The 22,905-nt window shown below is 35.1% G+C and overlaps 1 protein-coding gene and 1 long non-coding RNA gene across 2 annotated transcripts in view; one reads left to right on the top strand and one right to left on the bottom strand.

Moving 5' to 3' along the window:
• LOC133612676 (uncharacterized) overlaps positions 1-22,905 on the bottom strand; it is a 194,085-nt gene that overhangs the window by 61,988 nt on the left and 109,192 nt on the right. The gene's annotated exons all lie outside the window — the stretch shown is intronic.
• alx4b (ALX homeobox 4b) overlaps positions 2,133-22,905 on the top strand; it is an 84,544-nt gene continuing 63,771 nt past the window's right edge. The window contains exons 1-2 of the mRNA XM_061970305.1: positions 2,133-2,537; positions 4,967-4,982. Coding sequence (XP_061826289.1) covers positions 2,216-2,537; positions 4,967-4,982 — 338 coding nt within the window. The 5' untranslated portion in view covers positions 2,133-2,215. The remainder of the gene's footprint in view (positions 2,538-4,966; positions 4,983-22,905) is intronic.

Here is a 22,905-nt window from a genome sequence, read left to right on the forward strand (position 1 = left end):
TTAATCCAAAATGTTGAGTTAAAATAACTAAAATAAGGGGTTGGTCCTTTTCTGAACCAGCAGTTGGGTTAAAATTGGGTTATTTTTTAACCCAACATTTTTTAGTGTGTATGTACGGTAAGTGTATATATGTGTGTACGTGTGTATATGTGGTATATTTCAAAGGGCGGAGGTGTGTGAAGATGAGACCTAAATACTCAGATATAAAATGTATGTTGATGCATTGTTATAGTTTTAGTCCGGTCAGATTCCAAACTTTTAAAATTCTTAAATTAATTATTACACATGAGGATAAAATTGTCAACCTGATTCATGGTGTTAAAGCAAGCTAACTATCAATTTGTAAATACATGTTATGAATTATTACGCAATTGATCAATGATTGATATTATAAATGCACTGCTATGACTGAAAATGTTACTTGATGAGAGTTCATTGACAGTCATGATTTAGTCAATTTACTCGGAAAAAGGTTTATTTTTAAAGCCAAAAATAGATATTCACTTAGGATTACTTTCTTTAAAACATTTATTCAGCATTTTTTAACTTTAGAAAGTTATATGGTTGAAACCGATAATGATGCCAAAATAACATAAAAAATAGATGGGAAGTTCTCAAATGCTTATTGTGAAAATGTAATTTTGTTCATGCAATCTGTTTTTGTGTTCCCTAATTGGAGTGTACATAAATGAAGGTGTGGACCTGGTTTTAAGAACCCTTTAAACAAATAATGTCCTTTATTTATAAAAAAAATAAATACAATGATTGAACAAAAAAGAAACTAAAATAATAATAAAAACAGTTACATAGACACTTGTAAATAATGAAAATTAGAAAAAAATAACTTAGTACTATTAGAGCTCAAACCACTCGTAAACGTTTTTGTGTGACTGTATGCGGAGTAAAACTATGGAACAAACTGGACTTACAACACAAGCAATGCCAAACTATTAATGGATTTAAACTATTATACAAACATGGGGTCTGGTTTAAATATAGAGATGATGGTCTTTAATTTGACCTGCTGCTGTACTCTGTCTCAAAGTGTTAACACGTGCTCAATGTTTCCTTACCATTATTGCTATATTCATTATCCCTACATTGTTGATACAAATTATTGTTACAGTGTAATAATTATTGTTACCTGTGATAATGCCACTATGATACAACATCCATCCATCTGTATTATAATCCTTGAACAAAGTAAGAGTGAAACTCATGTGAATAATCACTAAATGGAGAACTGGGGGTGGGATTAAATAAATGATCTTCTTCCCACTCCCTTTCAGGCAAAACTGGACAATCATGCATTACATACTATACATTACCTTTTGCACTATATTAATTTATATTATTATGTGTTGTCAACTTTGTACTTTTTTTTATGTCATTGCCTGAAATAAATAAATTAAATAAAAAAAAAATGAAAAAAAATGAATGGACCAGCAGACTGCATTGATATATGTTGTAGGAACCAGAATATTAATAACAGAAGGAAACAACCCCTTTGTGTTAGTGCACTAATTGTAAGTGTATATTGTGTTGTTTATGTTGATTTAATAATACAAATATTTAAAAAAGATAAAAAAAATAAATAAAAATAAAAAGATATATTATGAATTATTACGCAATTGACCAATGATTGATATTATAAATGCACTTATATGACTGAAAACGAGTTGGGCACCCTTATTTTGAAACTACTGAAACGTGTCTTTTATGGAGGCATTGTATTATTTCTTCAAGTGCGCAGGATAAATTAATACAATAAAAAGAGGATTCAAAGGTTTTTTTGGGGGGATTGTTTTTTTTTTTAAGCTGATGCATTCATCCCATAATTGCATTAATGTCATGTGTTGTTTTTCTTTTAAGGAAAAAGAAAACTGAAAAAAGAAGAGAAGTAGCCCACCCCCCACTCGAGTTTGTCCTCCCATCTTCTGCATAATAGCGCAGTGGGCCTATACTTGAGCGCACTGCGGGAACATTCTCACTTTCTCTCCGTGGGCTACTCAGCATCCCTTCACCTTCACTGTTAGCATTTGCTCAGCGTGGAAAACAGCTTTTTTTTCCCCCCTCATTTTTTTTTTTAAACAATCCCAGATGCGCGTCTTGGTGCGTCCTGCGCGCGCCGTGCGTAAAAGTTGAAGGAGGAGGGAATAAAGCCCGGATTCTTGTTTTTTTTTTTTTCTTCTTCGGGAAATATAACTTTGTCGGCATGAACGCGGATACGTGCGTGTCCTACTGCGACATGACAGCCATGGATTCCTACTACAGTCCGCCGGCCGCGCCCGGCAGGGAGCACCAGGCCAACGCCTTCAGGACTTTCGGCGCCGAGGCCAAATACAGCCCCGGCTTCGGGGGGGCCAAGGGACAATACGCCGACAAGTCCCGGGCCAGTCCCTTCCAGCCCGAGTGCAACCAGGCGCTGGACGGCGCGGAGGCCGAGGTTTCCTTCGGCAACAAGTACCCGCTCTACATGCACACCAGGCCCGCCTGCAAGACTCCCCCCGACGGCGGCATCCTGCCCTGCTACGGTGGTGAGTGCGTCCGTGCGTGGGTGCGCCAAACACGGCCAACTTGTGCTTAAAACCTCGCTTCTCTCCCCCAAAAAATATTATGCTTGAACAACGAGTAAAATGTAAAATGAAAAGTTTTTTGTTTTTTTTTAAAGTTCAAAGTGAGAAGACTTAGACTTAGACAAACTTTAATGATTCACAAGGGAAATTGTCCCACACAGTAACTCAGTTACAAAGGATGGAAAGGGTAAGGATGGAAAGGATCATGCAGGTGTAAAGTAGATTAAAAATGCACCGTATTATAGCAATATAAAATATAACATATATGTAATATTTACATATTATATATACAGTAGAGATGTCCGACAAATGCGTTAAAATGTAATATCGGAAATTATCGGTATCGGTTTTTTTTAATTATCGGTATCGGTTTTTTTTGTTTTTTAATTAAATCAACATAAAAAACACAAGATACACTTACAATTAGTGCACCAACCCAAAAAACCTCCCTCCCCCATTGACACTCATTCACACAAAAGGTTAGTTTCTTTCTGTTATTAATATTCTGGTTCCTACATTATATATCAAAATATATCAATACAGTCTGCAAGGGATACAGTCCGTAAGCACACATGATTGTGCGTGCTGCTAGTCCACTAATAGTACTAACCTTTAACAGTTAATTTTACAAATTTTCACTAATTACTAGTTTCTATGTAACTGTTTTTATATTGTTTTATATTCAAGATTTTTTTTTAATCTTTTTTTTTTTTTTTTTTAAAGTACCTTATCTTCACCATACCTGGTTGTCCAAATTAGGCATAATAATGTGTTAATTCCACGACTGCATACATCGCTTGATATCGGTATCGGTTGATATCGGTATCGGTAATTAAAGAGTTGGACAATATCGGAATATCGGATATCGGCAAAAAGCCATTATCAGACATCCCTAATATACAGTATATGATATATTATATTTTTTATATACCGTATTTTTCGGAGTATAAGTCGCACCGGCTGAAAATGCATAATAAAGAAGGAAAAAAACATATATAAGTCGCACTGGAGTATAAGTCGCATTTTTTGGGGAAATGTATTTGATAAAAGCCAACACCAAGAATAGACATTTGAAAGGCAATTTAAAATAAATAAAGAATAGTGAACAACAGGCTGAATAAGTGAAGTTATATGAGGCATAAATAACCAACTGGTATGTTAACGTAACATATTATGGTAAGAGTCATTCAAATAATTATAACATTTAGAACATGCTATACGTTTACCAAACAATCTGTCACTCCTAATCGCTAAATCCCATGAAATCTTATACGTCTAATCTCTTACGTGAATGAGCTAAATAATATTATTTGATATTTTACGCTAATGTGTTAATAATTTCACACATAAGTCGCTCCTGAGTATAAGTCGCAACCCCGGCCAAACTATCAAAAAAACTGCGACTTATAGTCCGAAAAATACGGTACAATATTACAGTATATGTAACAGCTGCAGCATAAAATAGAGAGTAGATCTATGGGGACGGCGTGGAGCTAGTTGGGAGAGTGGTCGTGCCAGCAATCTGAGGGTTCCTGGTTCGATCCACACCTTCTATCAACCTCGTCACGTCCGTCGTGTCCTTGAGCGAGACACTTCACCCTTGCTCCTGATGGGTGGTGGTTAGGGCCTTGCGTGGCAGCTCCCGCCATCAGTGTGTGAATGTGTGTGTGAATGGGTGAATGTGGAAATAGTGTCAAAGCGCTTTGAGTACCTTGAAGGTAGAAAAGCGCTATACAAGTATAACCCATTTACCATTTATATCCAGCAGAAAATCTACATTATAAACAAAGAGAGGTAGCTAACATAGAAGCGGTCAGGTAATAGACAGATATCATCTATATATCAGATATACCAGAAGGTATCATTTTAATTTGTTTTTTAATCGGAATTGCGTGACTTTAAAAAAAATATATGAATATTTTTCTTTCAAAACTACAATATTAATACTTAGTACTTAGTTTATTATTTCTTCGGTCAGTGGTCAACAAAATAAACAAATCGTTTTACATAAACAAACAGTTTCATAAATTGAAAAAGTTGCAGACCGAAAGGGTTTAGGCTGAAGTTGAACACTTATTGCGCCTAACATTATAAACAATGTCAAATACAAGATGAGCTTCTTAAAAATATGAAATTTCCTTTGCACAACATATTATAAATACACCTTGTACACAACATAAACACTGTTCAATTATATACACAGTAAAGACATGTGAAATATCCTTGTACACGTGTCAGTTAAACCTTATATACTATATACAAACAATTTTACTTCCATTATTATTTATATCCCACACTTTACTGACATACATTGAATCATAACTTAGACATTTTTTCCCCCCTCGGGAAAGGAAAGGAAAGAAGAAGGGAAAAGGGAAAGAAAAAAAAAGTTGTCTCATCTTCTTTGTAGTTTTATTCCTTTTTTTTATTACTGTTATTATTATTTGTATTGTTCCCACACTACCATTGCTTTTTTTGTGTCACTTTTGATATGGTTTTGTCAAGGTTTACTTGCTTTTTTTGTGACTTTTTTTATTTCTTCATTATTATTTTTGTATTTTGCATCTGATTTCTTCTTTTTTTTTTTTTAAGTGTGAAGGGTGGAGAGGTCCCCGGGAGGTGACCTAGTGATCACTTCCTGAGGATACTTGATGCCGAGGAATATTCATCCATCTTGCTATGGTCTGGATAGCCTGCTGATCCTGAGCCAGTGCAGGATGGATGGATATATACAATATCTGGGTACTTTTTCTAATAATGTCCATGAGTTGTTAAAGCCCGAGTGCACCTCTCTCCTCAAGTGTGCATGTGAGTGTGTATGAGTGCATGTATGAAGGGTCTGAGTGAGCAAAGTATGATTGTCAAATAGGATTTTAACTGTAAAATTCAACAAAATATATTTGCAAAAACTACAAACTAATACTCTCCAATATCAACATTTCTCAATGATTGACATTCAGTTAACAGTTTAGTCTGTACAATATTAAATAGCTCAAATATTTTCATGTACATAAGATGTGTGATTGTAAATAATGTTAATGAGATTAATTAATACCCTTCAAGAAAAAAGTACCTTTTTAATTAAAAAAAAACCTTTTACCCAAAAATGCATTACTCATTGAAAAATAACCCAAAAATGGTTCATTATTTGAAAACCCAAGACTCAATCCTGCTATATCCTACTTTGTACCGTTTGTTTTTAATCACATTTTAATTGTCTCTTCTCCACTCTATACGCACTTACAAATTGTCGGGTTTAAAAAAGAACCCACTTTTAACCCGACTGCTGGTTCAGAAAAGGACCAACCACTTACTTGAGTTATTTTAACTCAACATTTTTTCAACCCAACTTTTGCGTTGAATTATTTCACCAAAACGTTGAGTTGTGCTAACTCAATGTTAGTTGATTATTAACCCAAGTATTGGGTTGAATTTATTTAACACAAAAGATGAGTTACGCTCACTACAATGTTGGGTTATTCCAAACCCAACTATTGGGTTGCACAATTTAGCTCTCCTTGACCCAATAGTTGGTTACAAATGATAAATTTTACTGCTGGTTTGTCCTACTCCTTCCCAACTACTGATCAAAATTATTTTTATTCCATTGCAGCTGAGATAGGCTCCCGCACCCCGCGACCCCAAAAAGGGACAAGCGGTAGACAATGGATGGATGGATAAAATATACTCAAAAGCAAGATATGAGTGACATTTTTTTTTTACAAGAATTGCCGTGTATGGTCATAGTAGTTCCATACAGCATGCGTAAATATTTTCATGTACATAAGATGTGTGATTGGAAATAATGTTAATGAGATTAATTAAATCCCTTAAAAAAAACAAAAAAACTTTTTAATAAAAAAAAAAAAAAAGCCTTTTACCCCAAAAATGGTTCATAATTATAAAAAACCCAAGTCTCAAATAGGTTCTCCTTTAATGTTTATTGATGTTGCTATATCCTACTTTGTACTGTTTGTTTTTAATCACATTTTAATTGTCTCTTCTCCACTCTATACGCACTTAAAACATGTTGGGTTTAAAAAAGACCCCACTTTTAACCCAACTGCTGGTTCAGAAAAGGACGAATCCCTTATTTGAGTTATTTTAACTCAACATTTTAGGTAATTTTTTTCAACCCAACTTTTGCGTTGAATTTATTAACCAAAAACTTGAGTTATGATAACTTAATGTTGAGTTATTCTCCAACCAAATATTGGGTTGAATTATTTAACCCAAAACTAGAGTTATGCTAACTCAATGTTGGGTGATTGTAAATAATGTTAATGAGATAATAATAATAATAAAATTCAGTGTACTGACTGATAAAAAAAAAGAAGCTATGTTGCGTTTTAATAAAACAGTTTAAGTTTTTAGAGAATTACGGGTGCATTATTGCTGCAATATTTCAGTATATATTGTACTTTCTAGATTAAAACATAAGTCATAGGCCACTGGGTGTGATCATATTATTCTTGTTTTACACAAATAGACAAAAACTGAAAAAATCAACCCAAAATGTTGAGTTAAAATAACTCAAACAAGGGATTTGTCCTTTTCTCATTTTACACAAATAGACAACAATGGTACCGGTATATACTTTTTAACATTTTCTTGTAATCAGACAATATTTTCGGTATTTTAGATGGAATTTTTACCTGCACACTAGAAAATACTGGGTTATTTTGAAAACCCAATTTATGAGTTGCTAGTGTTGGGTTACATTTTGGAGTTATTTTTATGAATAGTAATCAATTTTTTGGGTTATAAGGGTATTATTTTAACTCCATTTCTGGGTTTTCAAAATGATTAACCATTTTTGGGTTGTTTTTCAACGAGTAACACATTTTTGGGTAAAAGTATTATTTAATTTTTATTAAAAAGTTACTTTTTTCTTGAAGGGAATTTTATTATGGGTTAATCTAATTAATATTACTTACAATCACCCAACATTGAGTTAGCATAACTCAAGTTTTGGGTTAAATAATTCTACCCAATAGTTTGGTGGGGAATAACCCAACATTAAGTTATCATAACTCAACTTTTTGGTTAAATAATTCAATGCAAAAGTTGGGTTGAAAAAATTAACCCAAAATGTTGAGTTAAAATAACTCAAACAAGGGGTTTGTCCTTTCCTTGTTTAACACAAATAGACAACAATGGCATATACTTTTTTTAACATTTCCCTGTAATCAGACAATATTTTCCGTATATTAGATGGAATTTTTACCTGCACACTAGAAAATGCTGGGTTATTTTGATAACCCAATTTATGAGTTGCAAGTGTTAGGTTACATTTTGGAGGTATGTTTATGGATAGTAATCAATATTTTGGGTTATAAGGGTATTATTTTAACTGCAATTCTGGGTTTTCAAAATGAATCATTTTTGGGTTGTTTTTCAACGAGTAACACATTTTTGGGTAAAAGTTATTTTTATTTTTTATTAAAAAGCTACTTTTTTCTTAAAGGGAATTTTATTATGGTTAATCTCATTAACATTATTTACAATCACCCAACATTGAGTTAGCATAACTCAAGTTTTGGGTTAAATAATTCAATCCAATAGTTTGGTAGGGAATAACCCAACATTAAGTTATCGTAACTCAACTTTTTGGTTAAATAATTCAACGCAAAAGTTGGGTTGAAAAAATGTACCCAAAATGTTGAGTTAAAATAACTCAAATAAGGGGTTTGTCCTTTTCTGAACGAGCAGTTGGGTTAAAATTGGGTTATTTTTTAACCCAACAATTTTTAGTATGTGCCATCATTTACCAGGATTTCACAACATTTAACCGTATTTTTCACAGTAAAATATTGTAATTAATATGTACTGTATTACCCTTACATTTCACAGCATTTACCTTTTATTTCACAGTGAAATACGGTGTTACTGTTCAAGTAAGCCTGCAAATTCATATACAATGAAAATGTTTACAGTGAGCCTCTTCAATAGAAAAAAAACCATCATAAAAGTGCAAAGTCATCTAGTTTTTTTTAGTATGGGGGAGTATATGTCTCCAAACTTGTTTGGAACACTTCTGCACTTAAGTGAACTAATCTGGCAAGTGCACTGACAGCAGCTTTTGAAGGCCATCATTAAGTGCAGCATGCGGCAGTTAAAGAGGAGAGCTTTGCAGTGTGATTACTGAAAATGTTGCAGCCAGATGAAGACGCTGTGGCTCTGGGGAGGACACTTTTGGGGTCTAGTCAAAGCCTCAGGCGTCAACAGGCTTGTGCTCTTATGTGTGGTCCAACATTGGAGATATATTACTCACTGTTGATATTTTATCTCTTTCACCATGGCGAGAGAAAAAAAAAAGTCATCTGATATACAGGCGGTGTGTGTGTGTGTGTGTGTGTGTGTGTGTGTGTGTGTGTGTGTGTGTGTGTGTGTGTGCCAACATCGGCTCCGACTGCTACGTTGTTTACATGGCAACCAAGCTGTGGCGAGCTGTTTGGTTTCACAGCAATGCATTGTCGCATAATCACCACATTGTTTAGGGCAGGCCTGGGAAAAATAGGGCCCGCGGGCCACATGCGGCCCATTAAGATTTTCAATCCGGCCCGCCGGACGTTCGACATCATTTTTGTAGACCTTTAACATCAAAACTGTAGCTGCCATTATTATGTGCAGTACTGTTTTTGAACTATAGAAAGTATTTCAATGATTTAAATCTGCGCTTTTGAGTGTTATAGGAGTTATTACGGTAATCTACGTCACTGCAGATGCGGAAGCAAATTTTTACAACAAATGTCTGCATAAAAGTGATAATATATCATATTGTAGGTGTTTATTACCCTTGTTTGTTTGTTACATTTTTGTTGTGTTTTGCTTGATTGTAAAATATGTCTATGGAGGAGCTGGTCTAAGAAGTAAAAGAGGAGCGATGTTCATAAGTTGTTAATATTCAGTCTTTTATTGTTCATAGTTAATATTGTAAATCCCACGTAAAAGAGGAGCGACGTTCATAAGTTGTTAATATTTAATCTTTTATTGTTCATAGTTAGTATTGTAAATCTCACGTAAAAGAGGAGCAACGTTCATAAGTTGTTAATATTTAATCTTTTATTGTTCATAGTTAATATTGTAAATCCTACGTAAAAGAGGAGCGACGTTCATAAGTTGTTAATATTCAGTCTTTTATTGTTCATAGTTAATATTGTAAATCCCACGTAAAAGAGGAGCGATGTTCATATGTTGTTAATATTCAGTGTTTTATTGTTCATAATTAATATTGTAAATCCCACGTAAAAGAGGAGCAATGTTCATGAGTTGTTAATATTCAGTCTTTTATTGTTCATAGTTAATATTGTAAATCCCACGTAAAAGAGGAGCGATGTTCATATGTTGTTAATATTCAGTGTTTTATTGTTCATAATTAATATTGTAAATCCCACGTAAAAGAGGAGCGATGTTCATGAGTTGTTAATATTCAGTCTTTTATTGTTCATAGTTAATATTGTAAATCCCACGTAAAAGAGGAGTGACGTTCATATGTTGTTAATATTCAGTCTTTTATTGTTAATAGTTAATTTTGTAAATCCCATGTAAAAGAGGAGCGATGTTCATAAATTGTTAATATTCAGTCTTTTATTGTTCATAGTTAATATTGTAAATCCAACGTAAAAGAGGAGCGATGTTCATATGTTGTTAATATTTGGTGTTTTATTGTTCATAATTAATATTGTAAATCCCACGTAAAAGAGGAGCGATGTTCATGAGTTGTTAATATTCAGTCTTTTATTGTTCATAGTTAATATTGTAAATCCCACGTAAAAGAGGAGCGATGTTCATAAGTTGTTAATATTCAGTCTTTTATTGTTCATAATTAATATTGTAAATCCCACGTAAAAGAGGAGCGATGTTCATGAGTTGTTAATATTCAGTCTTTTATTGTTCATAGTTAATATTGTAAATCCCACGTAAAAGAGGAGCAATGTTCATAAGTTGTTAATATTCAGTCTTTTATTGTTCATAGTTAATATTGTAAATCCCACGTAAAAGAGGAGCGATGTTCATATGTTGTTAATATTCAGTGTTTTATTGTTCATAATTAATATTGTAAATCCCATGTAAAAGAGGAGCGATGTTCATGAGTTGTTAATATTCAGTCTTTTATTGTTCATAGTTAATATTGTAAATCCCACGTAAAAGAGGAGCAATGTTCATAAGTTGTTAATATTCAGTCTTTTATTGTTCATAGTTAATATTGTAAATCCCACGTAAAAGAGGAGCAATGTTCATAAATTGTTAATATTCAGTCTTTTATTGTTCATAGTTAATATTGTAAATCCCACGTAAAAGAGGAGCGATGTTCATATGTTGTTAATATTCAGTGTTTTATTGTTCATAATTAATATTGTAAATCCCACGTAAAACAGGAGCGATGTTCATAAGTTGTTAATATTCAGTCTTTTATTGTTCATAGTTAATATTGTAAATCCCACGTAAAAGAGGAGCGATGTTCATATGTTGTTAATATTCAGTGTTTTATTGTTCATAATTAATATTGTAAATCCCACGTAAAAGAGGAGCAATGTTCATGAGTTGTTAATATTCAGTCTTTTATTGTTCATAGTTAATATTGTAAATCCCACGTAAAAGAGGAGCAATGTTCATAAGTTGTTAATATTCAGTCTTTTATTGTTCATAGTTAATATTGTAAATCCCACGTAAAAGAGGAGCGATGTTCATAAGTTATTAATATTTAATCTTTTATTGTTCATAGTTAATATTGTAAATCCCACGTAAAAGAGGAGCGATGTTCATAAGTTGTTAATATGCAGTCTTTTATTGTTCATAGTTAATATTGTAAATCCCACGTAAAAGAGGAGCGATGTTCATATGTTGTTAATATTCAGTGTTTTATTGTTCATAATTAATATTGTAAATCCCACGTAAAACAGGAGCGATGTTCATAAGTTGTTAATATTCAGTCTTTTATTGTTCATAGTTAATATTGTAAATCCCACGTAAAAGAGGAGCGATGTTCATATGTTCTTAATATTCAGTGTTTTATTGTTCATAATTAATATTGTAAATCCCACGTAAAAGAGGAGCAATGTTCATGAGTTGTTAATATTCAGTCTTTTATTGTTCATAGTTAATATTGTAAATCCCACGTAAAAGAGGAGCGATGTTCATAAGTTGTTAATATTCAGTCCTTTATTGTTCATAGTTAATATTGTAAATCCCACGTAAAAGAGGAGCGACGTTCATAAGTTGTTAAAATTCAGTCTTTTATTGTTCATAGTTAATATTGTAAATCCCACGTAAAAGAGGAGCAATGTTCATAAATTGTTAATATTCAGTCTTTTATTGTTCATAGTTAGTATTGTAAATCCCACATACGAGGAGCGATGTTCATAAGTTGTTAATATTCAGTCCTTTATTGTTAATAGTTAATATTGTAAATCCCACTTAAAAGAGGAGCAATGTTCATAAGTTGTTAATATTCAGTCTTTTATTGTTCATAGTTAATATTGTAAATCCCACGTAAAAGAGGAGCGACGTTCATAAGTTGTTAATATTCAGTGTTTTATTGTTCATAGTTAATATTGTAAATACCACCTTTTCATGTACATTTTGGGTGTTCCATTCAGTAAAAAACTGTAAAATTCCATTCCATTTTTTTAGGTGGTCTATTATAACGTTTTTAGAACTCTATCGGACATTGTGACTTTTGGTATTAGTGTTCCTGAAAAAAAGGGACCCAAACACACATACTGTACAGCAGATTTTTACAGCTAAATGTGTATATATCATTTATACACACATACTCATTGGGCCCCCCAGACACATTTTTTGTCTTAATGTGGCCCCCGAGTCAAAATGTTTGCCCAGCTCTGTTTTAGGGCCACAACCAGGGCCCTAAACAATTATTATGTACCCCCCACCCCAGTCTAGGGGAACACATGATCATTTTTCATCCTTTGTAAAGATGATTTTTTTCCCCCTCTCATTTAAATCTGTCAGTTATAAAATACGATGTCAAAAGTTATGATCAAATCCATTTTGCTTTCAAAGTTCAATAATAAGGTTGTATGAATCAAATGTGTGAATCCGTTCTCCCAGTGCTACCCACACAGGCGTAAATGTAACTTAAATGTAGATAATGGGTTTCTCAACGTAAAACGCTATATACAAAACCCAAAACCAGTGAAGTTGTCACGTTGTGTAAATGGTAAATAAAAACAGAATACAATGATTAGCAAATCCTTTTCAACTTATATTCAATTGAAGAGACTGCAAAGACAAGATACTTGACGTTCGAACTGGTATACTTTATTTTTTTGAAAATATTAGCTCATTTGGAATTTGATGCTTGCAACATGTTTAAAAAAAGCTGGCACAAGTGGCAAAAAAGACTGAGAAAGTTGAGGAACGCTCATCAAACACTTATGGAACATCCCACAGGTGAACAGGCTAATTGGGAACAGGTGGGTGCCATGATTGGGTATAAAAGCAGCTTGCATGAAATGCTCAGTCGTTCACAAACAAGGATGGGGCGAGGGTCACCACTTTGTCAACAAATGCGTGAGTTTGATTGTTTTTTTGATTCATTTAAACTTTTATTAGTAGATTGCACATTTCAGTACATATTCCGCACAATTGACCACTAAATGGTAACACCCGAATACGTTTTTCAACTTCTTAATGTCACGACTGGGACTGTGGCGTGGTTTGTTCTCCCGAGGTGCAAAAGATTTGGACCATACGTGGCGTGAAGGGGAGTACATGATTTATTTAAACACTATAACTACAAAAAAAGGAAGCAAACTAAAGGTGCGCAGAAGGGCGGAAGTACAAAACTTGACTATAAATACAAAACTTGCACAAAGGTAGAAACTATGAACAACAAAAAACACTAACTGTAGCATTAATAAACAAAAACTTACTTGGCATGGACTAAAGGAGCAGCATGAACGATGGACATGAAATCAAGTGTCAGGAATGTGCAGAGCATAATTGTGGGATGTCGCCAGAAAGACAAACTGAAAACAATGAACTTAAATACTACAGACATGATTAACGAAAACAGGTGCGTGACTCAAAACGTGAAACAGGTGCGTGACGTGACAGGTGAAAACTAATGGGTTGCTATGGTGACAAACAAGATTGCACAATGAGTCCAAACGTGGAACAGGTGAAACTAATGGGTAACCATGGAAACAAGACAAGGGAGTGAAAAGCCAGAAACTAAAGAGTCCAATAACTAAACTAAACAAAACATGACTAATACAAAACATGGTCACATAGACATGACACTTAAGTTGGGGTCCACGTAAATAAATTCATGGTAGCAAATTGTCCAACAGTTTAAGAACAACATTTCTCAACGAGCTCTTGCAAGGAATTTAGAGATTTCACTAGGGCTGCAACTAACAACTAATTTGATAATCGATTAATCTGTCGATTATTACTGCGATTAATCGATTAATAATCGGATAAAAGAGACAAACTACATTTCTATCCTTTCCAGTATTTTATTGGAAAAAAAACAGCATACTGGCACCATACTTATTTTGATTATTGTTTCTCAGCTGTTTGTACATGTTGCGGTTTCTAAATAAAGGTTTATAAAAATTAAAAATAAATACAAAATAAAAAGTAGCCTCCGCGCATGCGCATAGCATAGATCCAACGAATCGATGACTAAATTAACTATTTTTATAATCGATTTAATCGGTTAGTAGTTGCAGCCCTACATTTCACCATCTACGGTCCGTAATATCATCAAAAGGTTCGGAGAATCTGGAGAAATCACTGCACGTAAGCGACAAGGCTGAAAACCAACATTGAATTGACCTTCAATCCCTCAGGCTGCATATGAGCTGAACTGCATTATATTGACAGGTCAATCAATCAATCAATCAATGTTTATTTATATAGCCCTAAATCACAAGTGTCTCAAAGGGCTGCACAAGCCACAACGACATCCTCGGTACAAAGCCCACATAAGGGCAAGGAAAAACTCCTAGGTATTTCTAGTTTTACAACATACAGGTATATTGTTTTTTTGTTTACCTTTATTTGACATGGGGGAAAAAATCCCATTGAGATTAAAAACTTCTTTTTCAAGGGAGTCCTGGCCAAGAGGCAGCAGAATTACACATGAAATGACATTCACATTACACAGTAAAATGACAGGATGGACATCAAGTAAAACAGTTACAGATAACTGAGGCTGCTTCAAATGCTCTCAGAATAGATTTAAAAGCATTTGAGGGAAAAAAAGTCAGTCAGCTTCCAGTTTCTCTGTAGCATGTTCCAAGCACAAGGAGCTGCAAAGACAAAAGTTTTTTTCCCCCCCGCTTAGTGCGAGCAAAAGGGACAGAAAGCAACAGCTGATCCTTGGATCTCAGTGCATAAGTCCGTACTTCTCTGTGTAATCAATGTACACATGTAAGTGGGAAATTTTAGTGTTGGTACATAAGGTAAGCCAACATTTCTACACCGCTTTAAGTGACAAATTAAAAAATACGGGTAAACAATAAAACAATGAAGATCAGAAAACCTTTATTGTCATATTGTATGGAAACAACTTGGACAGCAATCCAGCTCAGTGCTTTTAAAACAACCTATATAAAATAGTCTTAAGACAACAAACAATAATAAAAAAATAAATAAATTAAAATGTAAAAACAATAAAATGTTAAAAACATATTGCACAGCAGATCTCTATCAGAGGTAAGCAAGTTAATAAAGTGGTAAGTGTTCAGGTACGTGCAGAGTTTAGGGCAATAACAGCTCTCGGATAGAAACTGTTTTTCAGTCTGTTTGTCCTTGCTTTGATGGTCTTATAGCGCCTCCCTGAGGGCAAGAGTTCAAGCCAGTGGTGACTTGGGTGGGATGAGTCCCTGAGGATGCTGAAGAGTAGACTTTGTAAAGGCAAATGCCCTTTTAAATGGCTGATACCAAGTTAATGGAGTATGCTCTGTAAAAGTGAAGGCAATAAATCCAAGTGAAGGGCTCTAGTATTAAACAGGGATTATGGATTTTTTTTTTTTTTACAATTACTCTATGTCATTGTGTAGAAAGGGGATTAATAAGGCCCCAGTTGTTGTGATTTTACATGGGTGGTGAATGCTAAGTGTCTTAAAATGTATTTTGTGGCAAAATCCAAACTTTGACCACATCGCCAGTTGCTATGTAGAGTGGCGTTTTCCATCATTTTCAGCAGACTGCATTGCATTCCTCTCACGCAAGAGCCATATGAACCCCTTCCCTACTGCACAGAGCTCTAAAAGCTGAAATTCACATCTGGATTGCTTTATTTCAGACCTATTGAGGTGGCGCGTAAAGGCAACATCATGAAGACCTGTACTTCTGTGCCTAAATGAAGCTGAGAAATGACTGCATTGTTAGCATCACCTGCCTTTCTTTACACAGGAAGTTAAGAAAATGTTAATGACAAACGCAACAATGGTGTGAATTAAGGTTGTCCCGATACCAATATTTTGGTACCGGTGCCAAAATGTATTTCGATACTTTTTGATACTTTTCTAAATAAAGGGGACCACAAAAAATGGCATTATTGGCTTTATTTTAACAAAAAAATCTTACGGTAAATTAAACATATGTTTATTATTGCAATTTTGTCCTTATAATAGTGAATATATGAGACAACTTGTCTTTTATTAGTAAGTAAACAAAGACTTCTAATTAGTCTGCTGACGTATGCAGTAACATATTGTGTCATTTATCTACCTATTATTTTGTCAACATTATTAAGGACAAGTGGTATAAAATTAATTATTAATCTACTTGTTCATTTACTGTTAATATCTGCTTACTTTCTATTTTAACATGTTCTATCTACACTTCTGTTAAAATGCAATAATCACTTAGTCTTCTCTTGTTTGATACTTTACATTAGTTTTGGATGATACATGGGGGTGATGATATATGGGGCGGTATAGCTCGGTTGGTAGAGTGACCGTGCCAGCAACTTGAGGGTTCCAGGTTCGATCCCCGCTTCCGCCATCCTAGTCACTGCCGTTGTGTCCTTGGGCAACACACTTTACCCACCTGCTCCCAGTGCCACCCACACTGGTTTAAAATGTAGAGAAAAGCGCTATATAAATATAATTCAAATCACTACCACAAATTTGGGTATCGATCCGATACCAAATAGTTACAGGATCATACATTGGTCATATTCAAAGTCCTCATGTGTCCAGGGACATATTTCCTGAGTTTATAAACATAATATACATTTAAAAAAAAAAGAAAAAAGGTGTTGTGATGCTAACAAATATCAATGTAATCATAGTAATATTGACTCGATACGCTCTTGTACTTGGTATCATTACAGTGGATGTCAGGTGGATGTCGCCGTCATGCCCGTTGAAAAAATAAAATAAAAATAAATTGTGAACCGGTACTTTTCAAACAGAGTATAGTACCGTTTTTGATTCATTAGTACCGCAATACTATACTAGTACCGGTATACCGTACAACCCTAGTATAAGCATTTACTCCGTTGCATTAATTAGATAACTCTTTGCATAAATGATACTAGTCAGAGTAGTTCTAATGGATCAAAGTTTTTACTTTTACTTGAGTATTTTTATGACGAAGAAACGCTACTTTTACTCCGTTACGTTACGTTTAATTCTGAGCACTACGTTTATTTACACCATTAATATGTACAGTACAGGCCAAGAGTTTGGACACACCTTCTCATTCAATGCGTTTTTTATTTATTTTCATGACTATTTACATTGTAGATTGTCACATCAAAACTATGAATGAACACATGTGCTTGTAAGTACTCTGTGATTGTGCGCTGCCGAACATGCTCCTCTGCTTGTAACCAGCAATGTCACAAAAAAAAGGGTGTGTGTGTGTGGGGGGGGGGGGGGGTGATACTTTTTAGAAGTGGTATAGTACCGAATATGATTCATTAGTACCTAGTGGGAATAAATGATCAGTAACAGATAATGAGAGCCAATGTCCTCTACAGTGGACATTGTTTCCTAAAATGTCTAACCCTGACAAAAGAAATAGACCACAGACAAATGTGCACTGCAGAAGACGCTGGCTCTGGAGAAGGAGTATGATTGGATAAGATCTGCTTCTTCATATACGCTTATTCAGACGTGCTGATTAGTGCACATGTTCCTTAATGTAACTTGTTATGGGGGTCTGAAACAAACAAAATATACTGGAATCGACTTCCACAATATCTGGCATCAATCACCAGCAGAGTGGGTTTTAAGAATAGACTAAGAGGAGAAGTATTGCTCATGCTAGATCCACTATGGACTGGACTCTCACTATTATGTTAGATCCACTATGGACTGGACTCTCACTATTATGTTAGATCCACTATGGACTGGACTCTCAAACTATTATGCTAGATCCACTATGGACTGGACTCTCACACTATTATGTTAGATCCACTATGGACTGGACTATCACTATTATGTTAGATCCACTATGGACTGGACTCTCACTATTATGTTAGATCCACTATGGACTAGACTCTCACTATTATGTTAGATCCACTATGGACTGGACTCTCACTATTATGTTAGATCCACTATGGACTGGACTCTCACTATTATGTTAGATCCACTAGGGACTGGACTCTCAAACTATTATGCTAGATCCACTATGTACTGGACTCTCACTATTATGTTAGATCCACTATGGACTAGACTCTCACAATATTATGCTAGATCCACCATGGACTGGACTCTCACTATTATGTTAGATCCACTATGGACTAGACTCTCACAATATTATGCTCGATCCACTATGGACTGGACTCTCACTATTATGTTAGATCCACTATGGACTGGACTCTCACTATTATGTTAGATCCACTATGGACTGGACTCTCACTATTATGTTAGATCCACTATGGACTGGACTCTCACTATTATGATAGATCCACTATGGACTAGACTCTCACAATATTATGTTAGATCCACTATGGACTGGACTCTCACTATTATGTTAGATCCACTACGGACTGGACTCTCAATATTATGTTAGATCCACTATGGACTGGACTCTCACAATATTATGCTAGATCCACTCGACGTTCATTGCACCGGTTGCCAGGGGGTGGAGGTGGGTCCCCTCCAAGGTTTCTCATTGTCATCCCACTGGGTTGAGTTTTTTCTTGCTCTGATGTGGGATCTGAGCCGAGGATGTCGTGTGGCTTGTGCAGCCCTTTGAGACACTTGTGATTTAGGGCTATATAAGTAAACTTTGATTGATTGATTGCAGAAAGAGATTATTCTTGATTGTACCTAATGTCATGACTGGTTTTATTGATTATTGACTATTTTATTGATTATGGGACAAGCAGTAGAACATGGATGGATGGTACTTTTTTGTCACTTGTTTGTCTTTGGTACAGTAATGTATACTATAGGCCATTGGTTTTTTGTTTTATTTTTGCAAAAATATATATCTATTTTTATATTGCTCTTTTTATCTTTGGCATGAACATTATTATGTAAACTCAAAGTTATTGTTTTTTTGTTGTTGCTATTTTTGTATTACAACATTTTATTATTGATCATGTTGTACTGCATTGTAATCTTTTGTTTTGTGATCGTGTGATGTTTTTTTGGCCTGGACCCAAGGAAGAATAGTATCCACTGCGGTGTAGACTAATGGGGGTCCTTAATAAACTAAAAGTAAAACTCAGGTGGGCTCGCAATGAAAAAGAGTGTCTTCATGCTCTCATCACATGAACGAAATGCAAGCTGAAGCTGATGCAGTGGCGAGGAATGCAAGTCAGCACTGCAGGAGAGCCTTGCATTAATACGAGGCAGATGTGAATGACTGGCTCCTATATGGTTATTATTCATACTCGCCAAACATCAGATCTCCAGAGCAACCCAGAGTCCCCGCAATGACAAGAGGGACTGGTTTACATAACCCTGCCTCCACATTACCTCGTGAAAATAAGCAAAGTGCCACAAATGGACAAGGGGAGAGATCAGAGAAGCTCTGGAGAGAAAGTCTGCAAACATGTCAATATCCACACAAATACAATGAAGACAAATGTACATTTAACCAGATTCTTATGGCTGCAGTTTTGAGTAGAACAAGTACCGTATTTTCCGCACCATAGGGCGCACCGGATTATAAGGCGCACTGACGACGAATGGTCTATTTTTTTTATAGCTTTTTTCATATATAAGGCGCACCGGATTATAGGGCGCATTAAAGGAGTCATATTATTATGATTTTGTTCTAAATGTAAAAGACTTCCTTGTGGTCTACATAACATGTAATGGTGGTTCTTTGGTCAAAATGTTGCATAGATGATGTTTTACAGATCATCTTCAAGTCGCTTTACGACATTCGCTTCAGGATGCGCCGTTTTGTGGGCGGTCTTATTTACGTGGCTCACCTTAGACAGCGTCTTCTCCCCGTCATCTTTGTTGTAGCGGTGTAGCGTGCAAGGACGGGAGTGGAAGAAGTGTCAAAACATGGAGCTAACTGTTTTAATGACATTCAGACTTTACTTCAATCAACAACGGAGCAGCATCTCCTCATCCGTGGCTCACAAGTGCAACAACAACGCCGGAAATGTGTCCCGTGAAAAACCATTCGACCGGAAGTTTCTTGGGTGAATAATTTAAACTCACTGCACCGGTATGTTTTAGCGCTTTCATGGCGAGTTTACTGACAGATAAAAGTTAGAACTTTACGCTACTTTATATTAGAAATGGCAACACGAGGACAATTAATGTCCCATAACAAGAAGATAGAGAAAAAGAAGAAGCTTATCGACTACGGTGTCGTCATGGACTACAATAGCGGATGCGCGCGCATTTTCAGGACTTATGCAGATCCCAAATACACATCAGCAGGTGGTTTTGCATAATATTGCGAAACAAAACGCCAGATAATATGTCTGCTAATGGGTGCCATTTTGCGGTCCTTATACACACACCATAGTAATACTTGTATCTCTGACTATGGTAGCCGTAATGGGCCAAAAATCCATCAGGGTGTGCGGCTTCATAGCTTACCAAAGTCATAACAAAAAAATTTGACCGATTTTTGAGCGCTGTGTGTAATGTTTTATATTCTTAATGGAACATTTAAAGTTTTGGTGTTGTTTACTGGCGTCATATTGCAGTCACCACGTATCTCTTATGTGTGACTGCCATCTACTGGTCACACTTATCATTACACCATGTACCAAATAAAACTGCTTCGAGGTTGGTAAGCACAACCAGAATTAATTTGTACATTAGGCACACCGGGTTATAAGGCGCACTGTGGATTTTTGAGAAAATCAAAAGATTTTAAGTGCGCCTTATAGTCCAGAAAATACGGTATATCTAACATTTTTGGTTAACATGAGAGGGCCAACATATGACCTCTCAGTATGATGCAATCACAAAGACAAATCTATCTAATATTTCTGTAACAAAATCAATCAGAACTTAGCATTATGAGTAGGGGCGTCTTAGAATAGTCCACTATTCAATTCACAGTAGAATCGTTGGGAATTGAACCTCAAAAGTACCGAGGACCCCATGTACTGCGGGTGTGTTGGGAGAATGGTCCAAGGTGGGGGATGCAGGGCCCATCAGGATGTGCCGCTATTAGACCAGAATCCCTCTGTTGGACACCTAGCACACTGTGAAAGAAATCCGTGGATAAAACAACTGGTGACTAAGATGACAGTTTTGTACTGTATAATCTCGCCGTTTTTACAGTGTATTACTGTAAATGGAAAAACGCTACCACTTATTTTAACGACAACATTCTGTCAACTAAGATGACATTTTTTTGTAAAATCTACGGTCGTTTTTTTAAATGTATTTTTATTATAATTTTTTTACAGTGTAAACGGAAAAATGGTACCGCTGTTATTTTTGCTGTAGAATTCTGGTGACTGAGCTGCCATTTATTTATTTATTTTACAAAAAATCAACGGTCATTTTTACATGGAAAAATGGCACCACTGTTATTTTAAGATGACAGTTTTTTTACCGTATAATCTTGTCGTATTTACAACACATTACTGTAAATGGAAAATTAGTACTGCTGTTATTTTTGCGGTGAAATTCTGATGACTGAGCTGCCAGTTATTTCAACGTGAAATCTACGGCCGTTGTTTTTCCAGTATATTACTTACTGTAAATGGAAAAAGTATACAGCTGTTATTTTCGAAGTAGAATTCTGGCAACTGAGTTGTCAGTTTTTTTGTAAAATCTATGGTTGTTTTTACAACCACGTTCCGATCCATTGGCCCTGGTGGGACGCACTGGATATTGGACCCGGTGCGCGGAGCTTCGAGCAGTTCGCATGGGCAGAAATCCCCCCCCCCCCCCACACCCCAACTACTCCCCTTGGCACTAGCAATGATCTAGGGCTGCAACAACTAATCGATTAAAATCGATTATAAAAATAGTTGGCGATTGATTTAGTCATCGATTCGTTGGATCTATGCTATGCGCATGCGCAGAGGCTTTTTTTAAAAATTGTATTTATTTTTTATTTTTTATTTTTTATAAACCTTTATTTATAAACTGCAACATTTACAAACAGCTGAGAAACAATAATCAAAATAAGTATGGTGCCAGTATGCTGTTTTTTCCCCCCAATAAAATACTGGAAAGGATAGAAATGTAGTTTGTCTTTTTCATCCAATTATTAATCGATTAATCAAAGTAATAATCAACAGATTAATCGATTATCAAATTAGTTGTTAGTTGCAGCCCTACAATGATCCATCTGCAGGTTCATCTACGAAAACCCCTTTTATTTCCTCTATACCAGGCGTGTCAAACTGGTTTTAATTGAGGGCCACATGGCAGTTATGGTTGCCCTCAAAGGGCCGTTTTTAACAGTGAATAATATACAGTATGAATTTAAATGTGTACATATAAAACATGTGTATAATTGTCTATGTATTTGATTATTATGACTTTTTATGTACGCTGTACAAAACCAAATATTTAGATTTTATCGTAATATTCGTATTTTTTTTTTTTTTACAGCATATAAAATAAATAAATTATTGGAATTAAATGAAATGGAATGGTAAAATGGTACCACTGTTTTTTTTAATGTAAAAATTCATGATGGTTTTTTATACTGTAAAATCTACGGTTGTTGTGTTTTTATACTCTATATTTTGAAAGTGGGTTTTACTGTAAAAAATTTTTTACTGCAACATTTTTGCATGAACAGTTTGTTGGATTGAAATCATAAGTCAAGCAGATATTTAAGTATTTATCTTTATTTGAACAAAAACATTGTTTTGAAATTACAGATGTCCGATAATATCGGACTGCCGATATTATCGGCCGATAAATGCTTTAAAATTATCGGGACCGGT

Source organism: Nerophis lumbriciformis, linkage group LG10 (assembly GCF_033978685.3).
Source record: "Nerophis lumbriciformis linkage group LG10, RoL_Nlum_v2.1, whole genome shotgun sequence".
NCBI lineage: Eukaryota > Metazoa > Chordata > Actinopteri > Syngnathiformes > Syngnathidae > Nerophis > Nerophis lumbriciformis.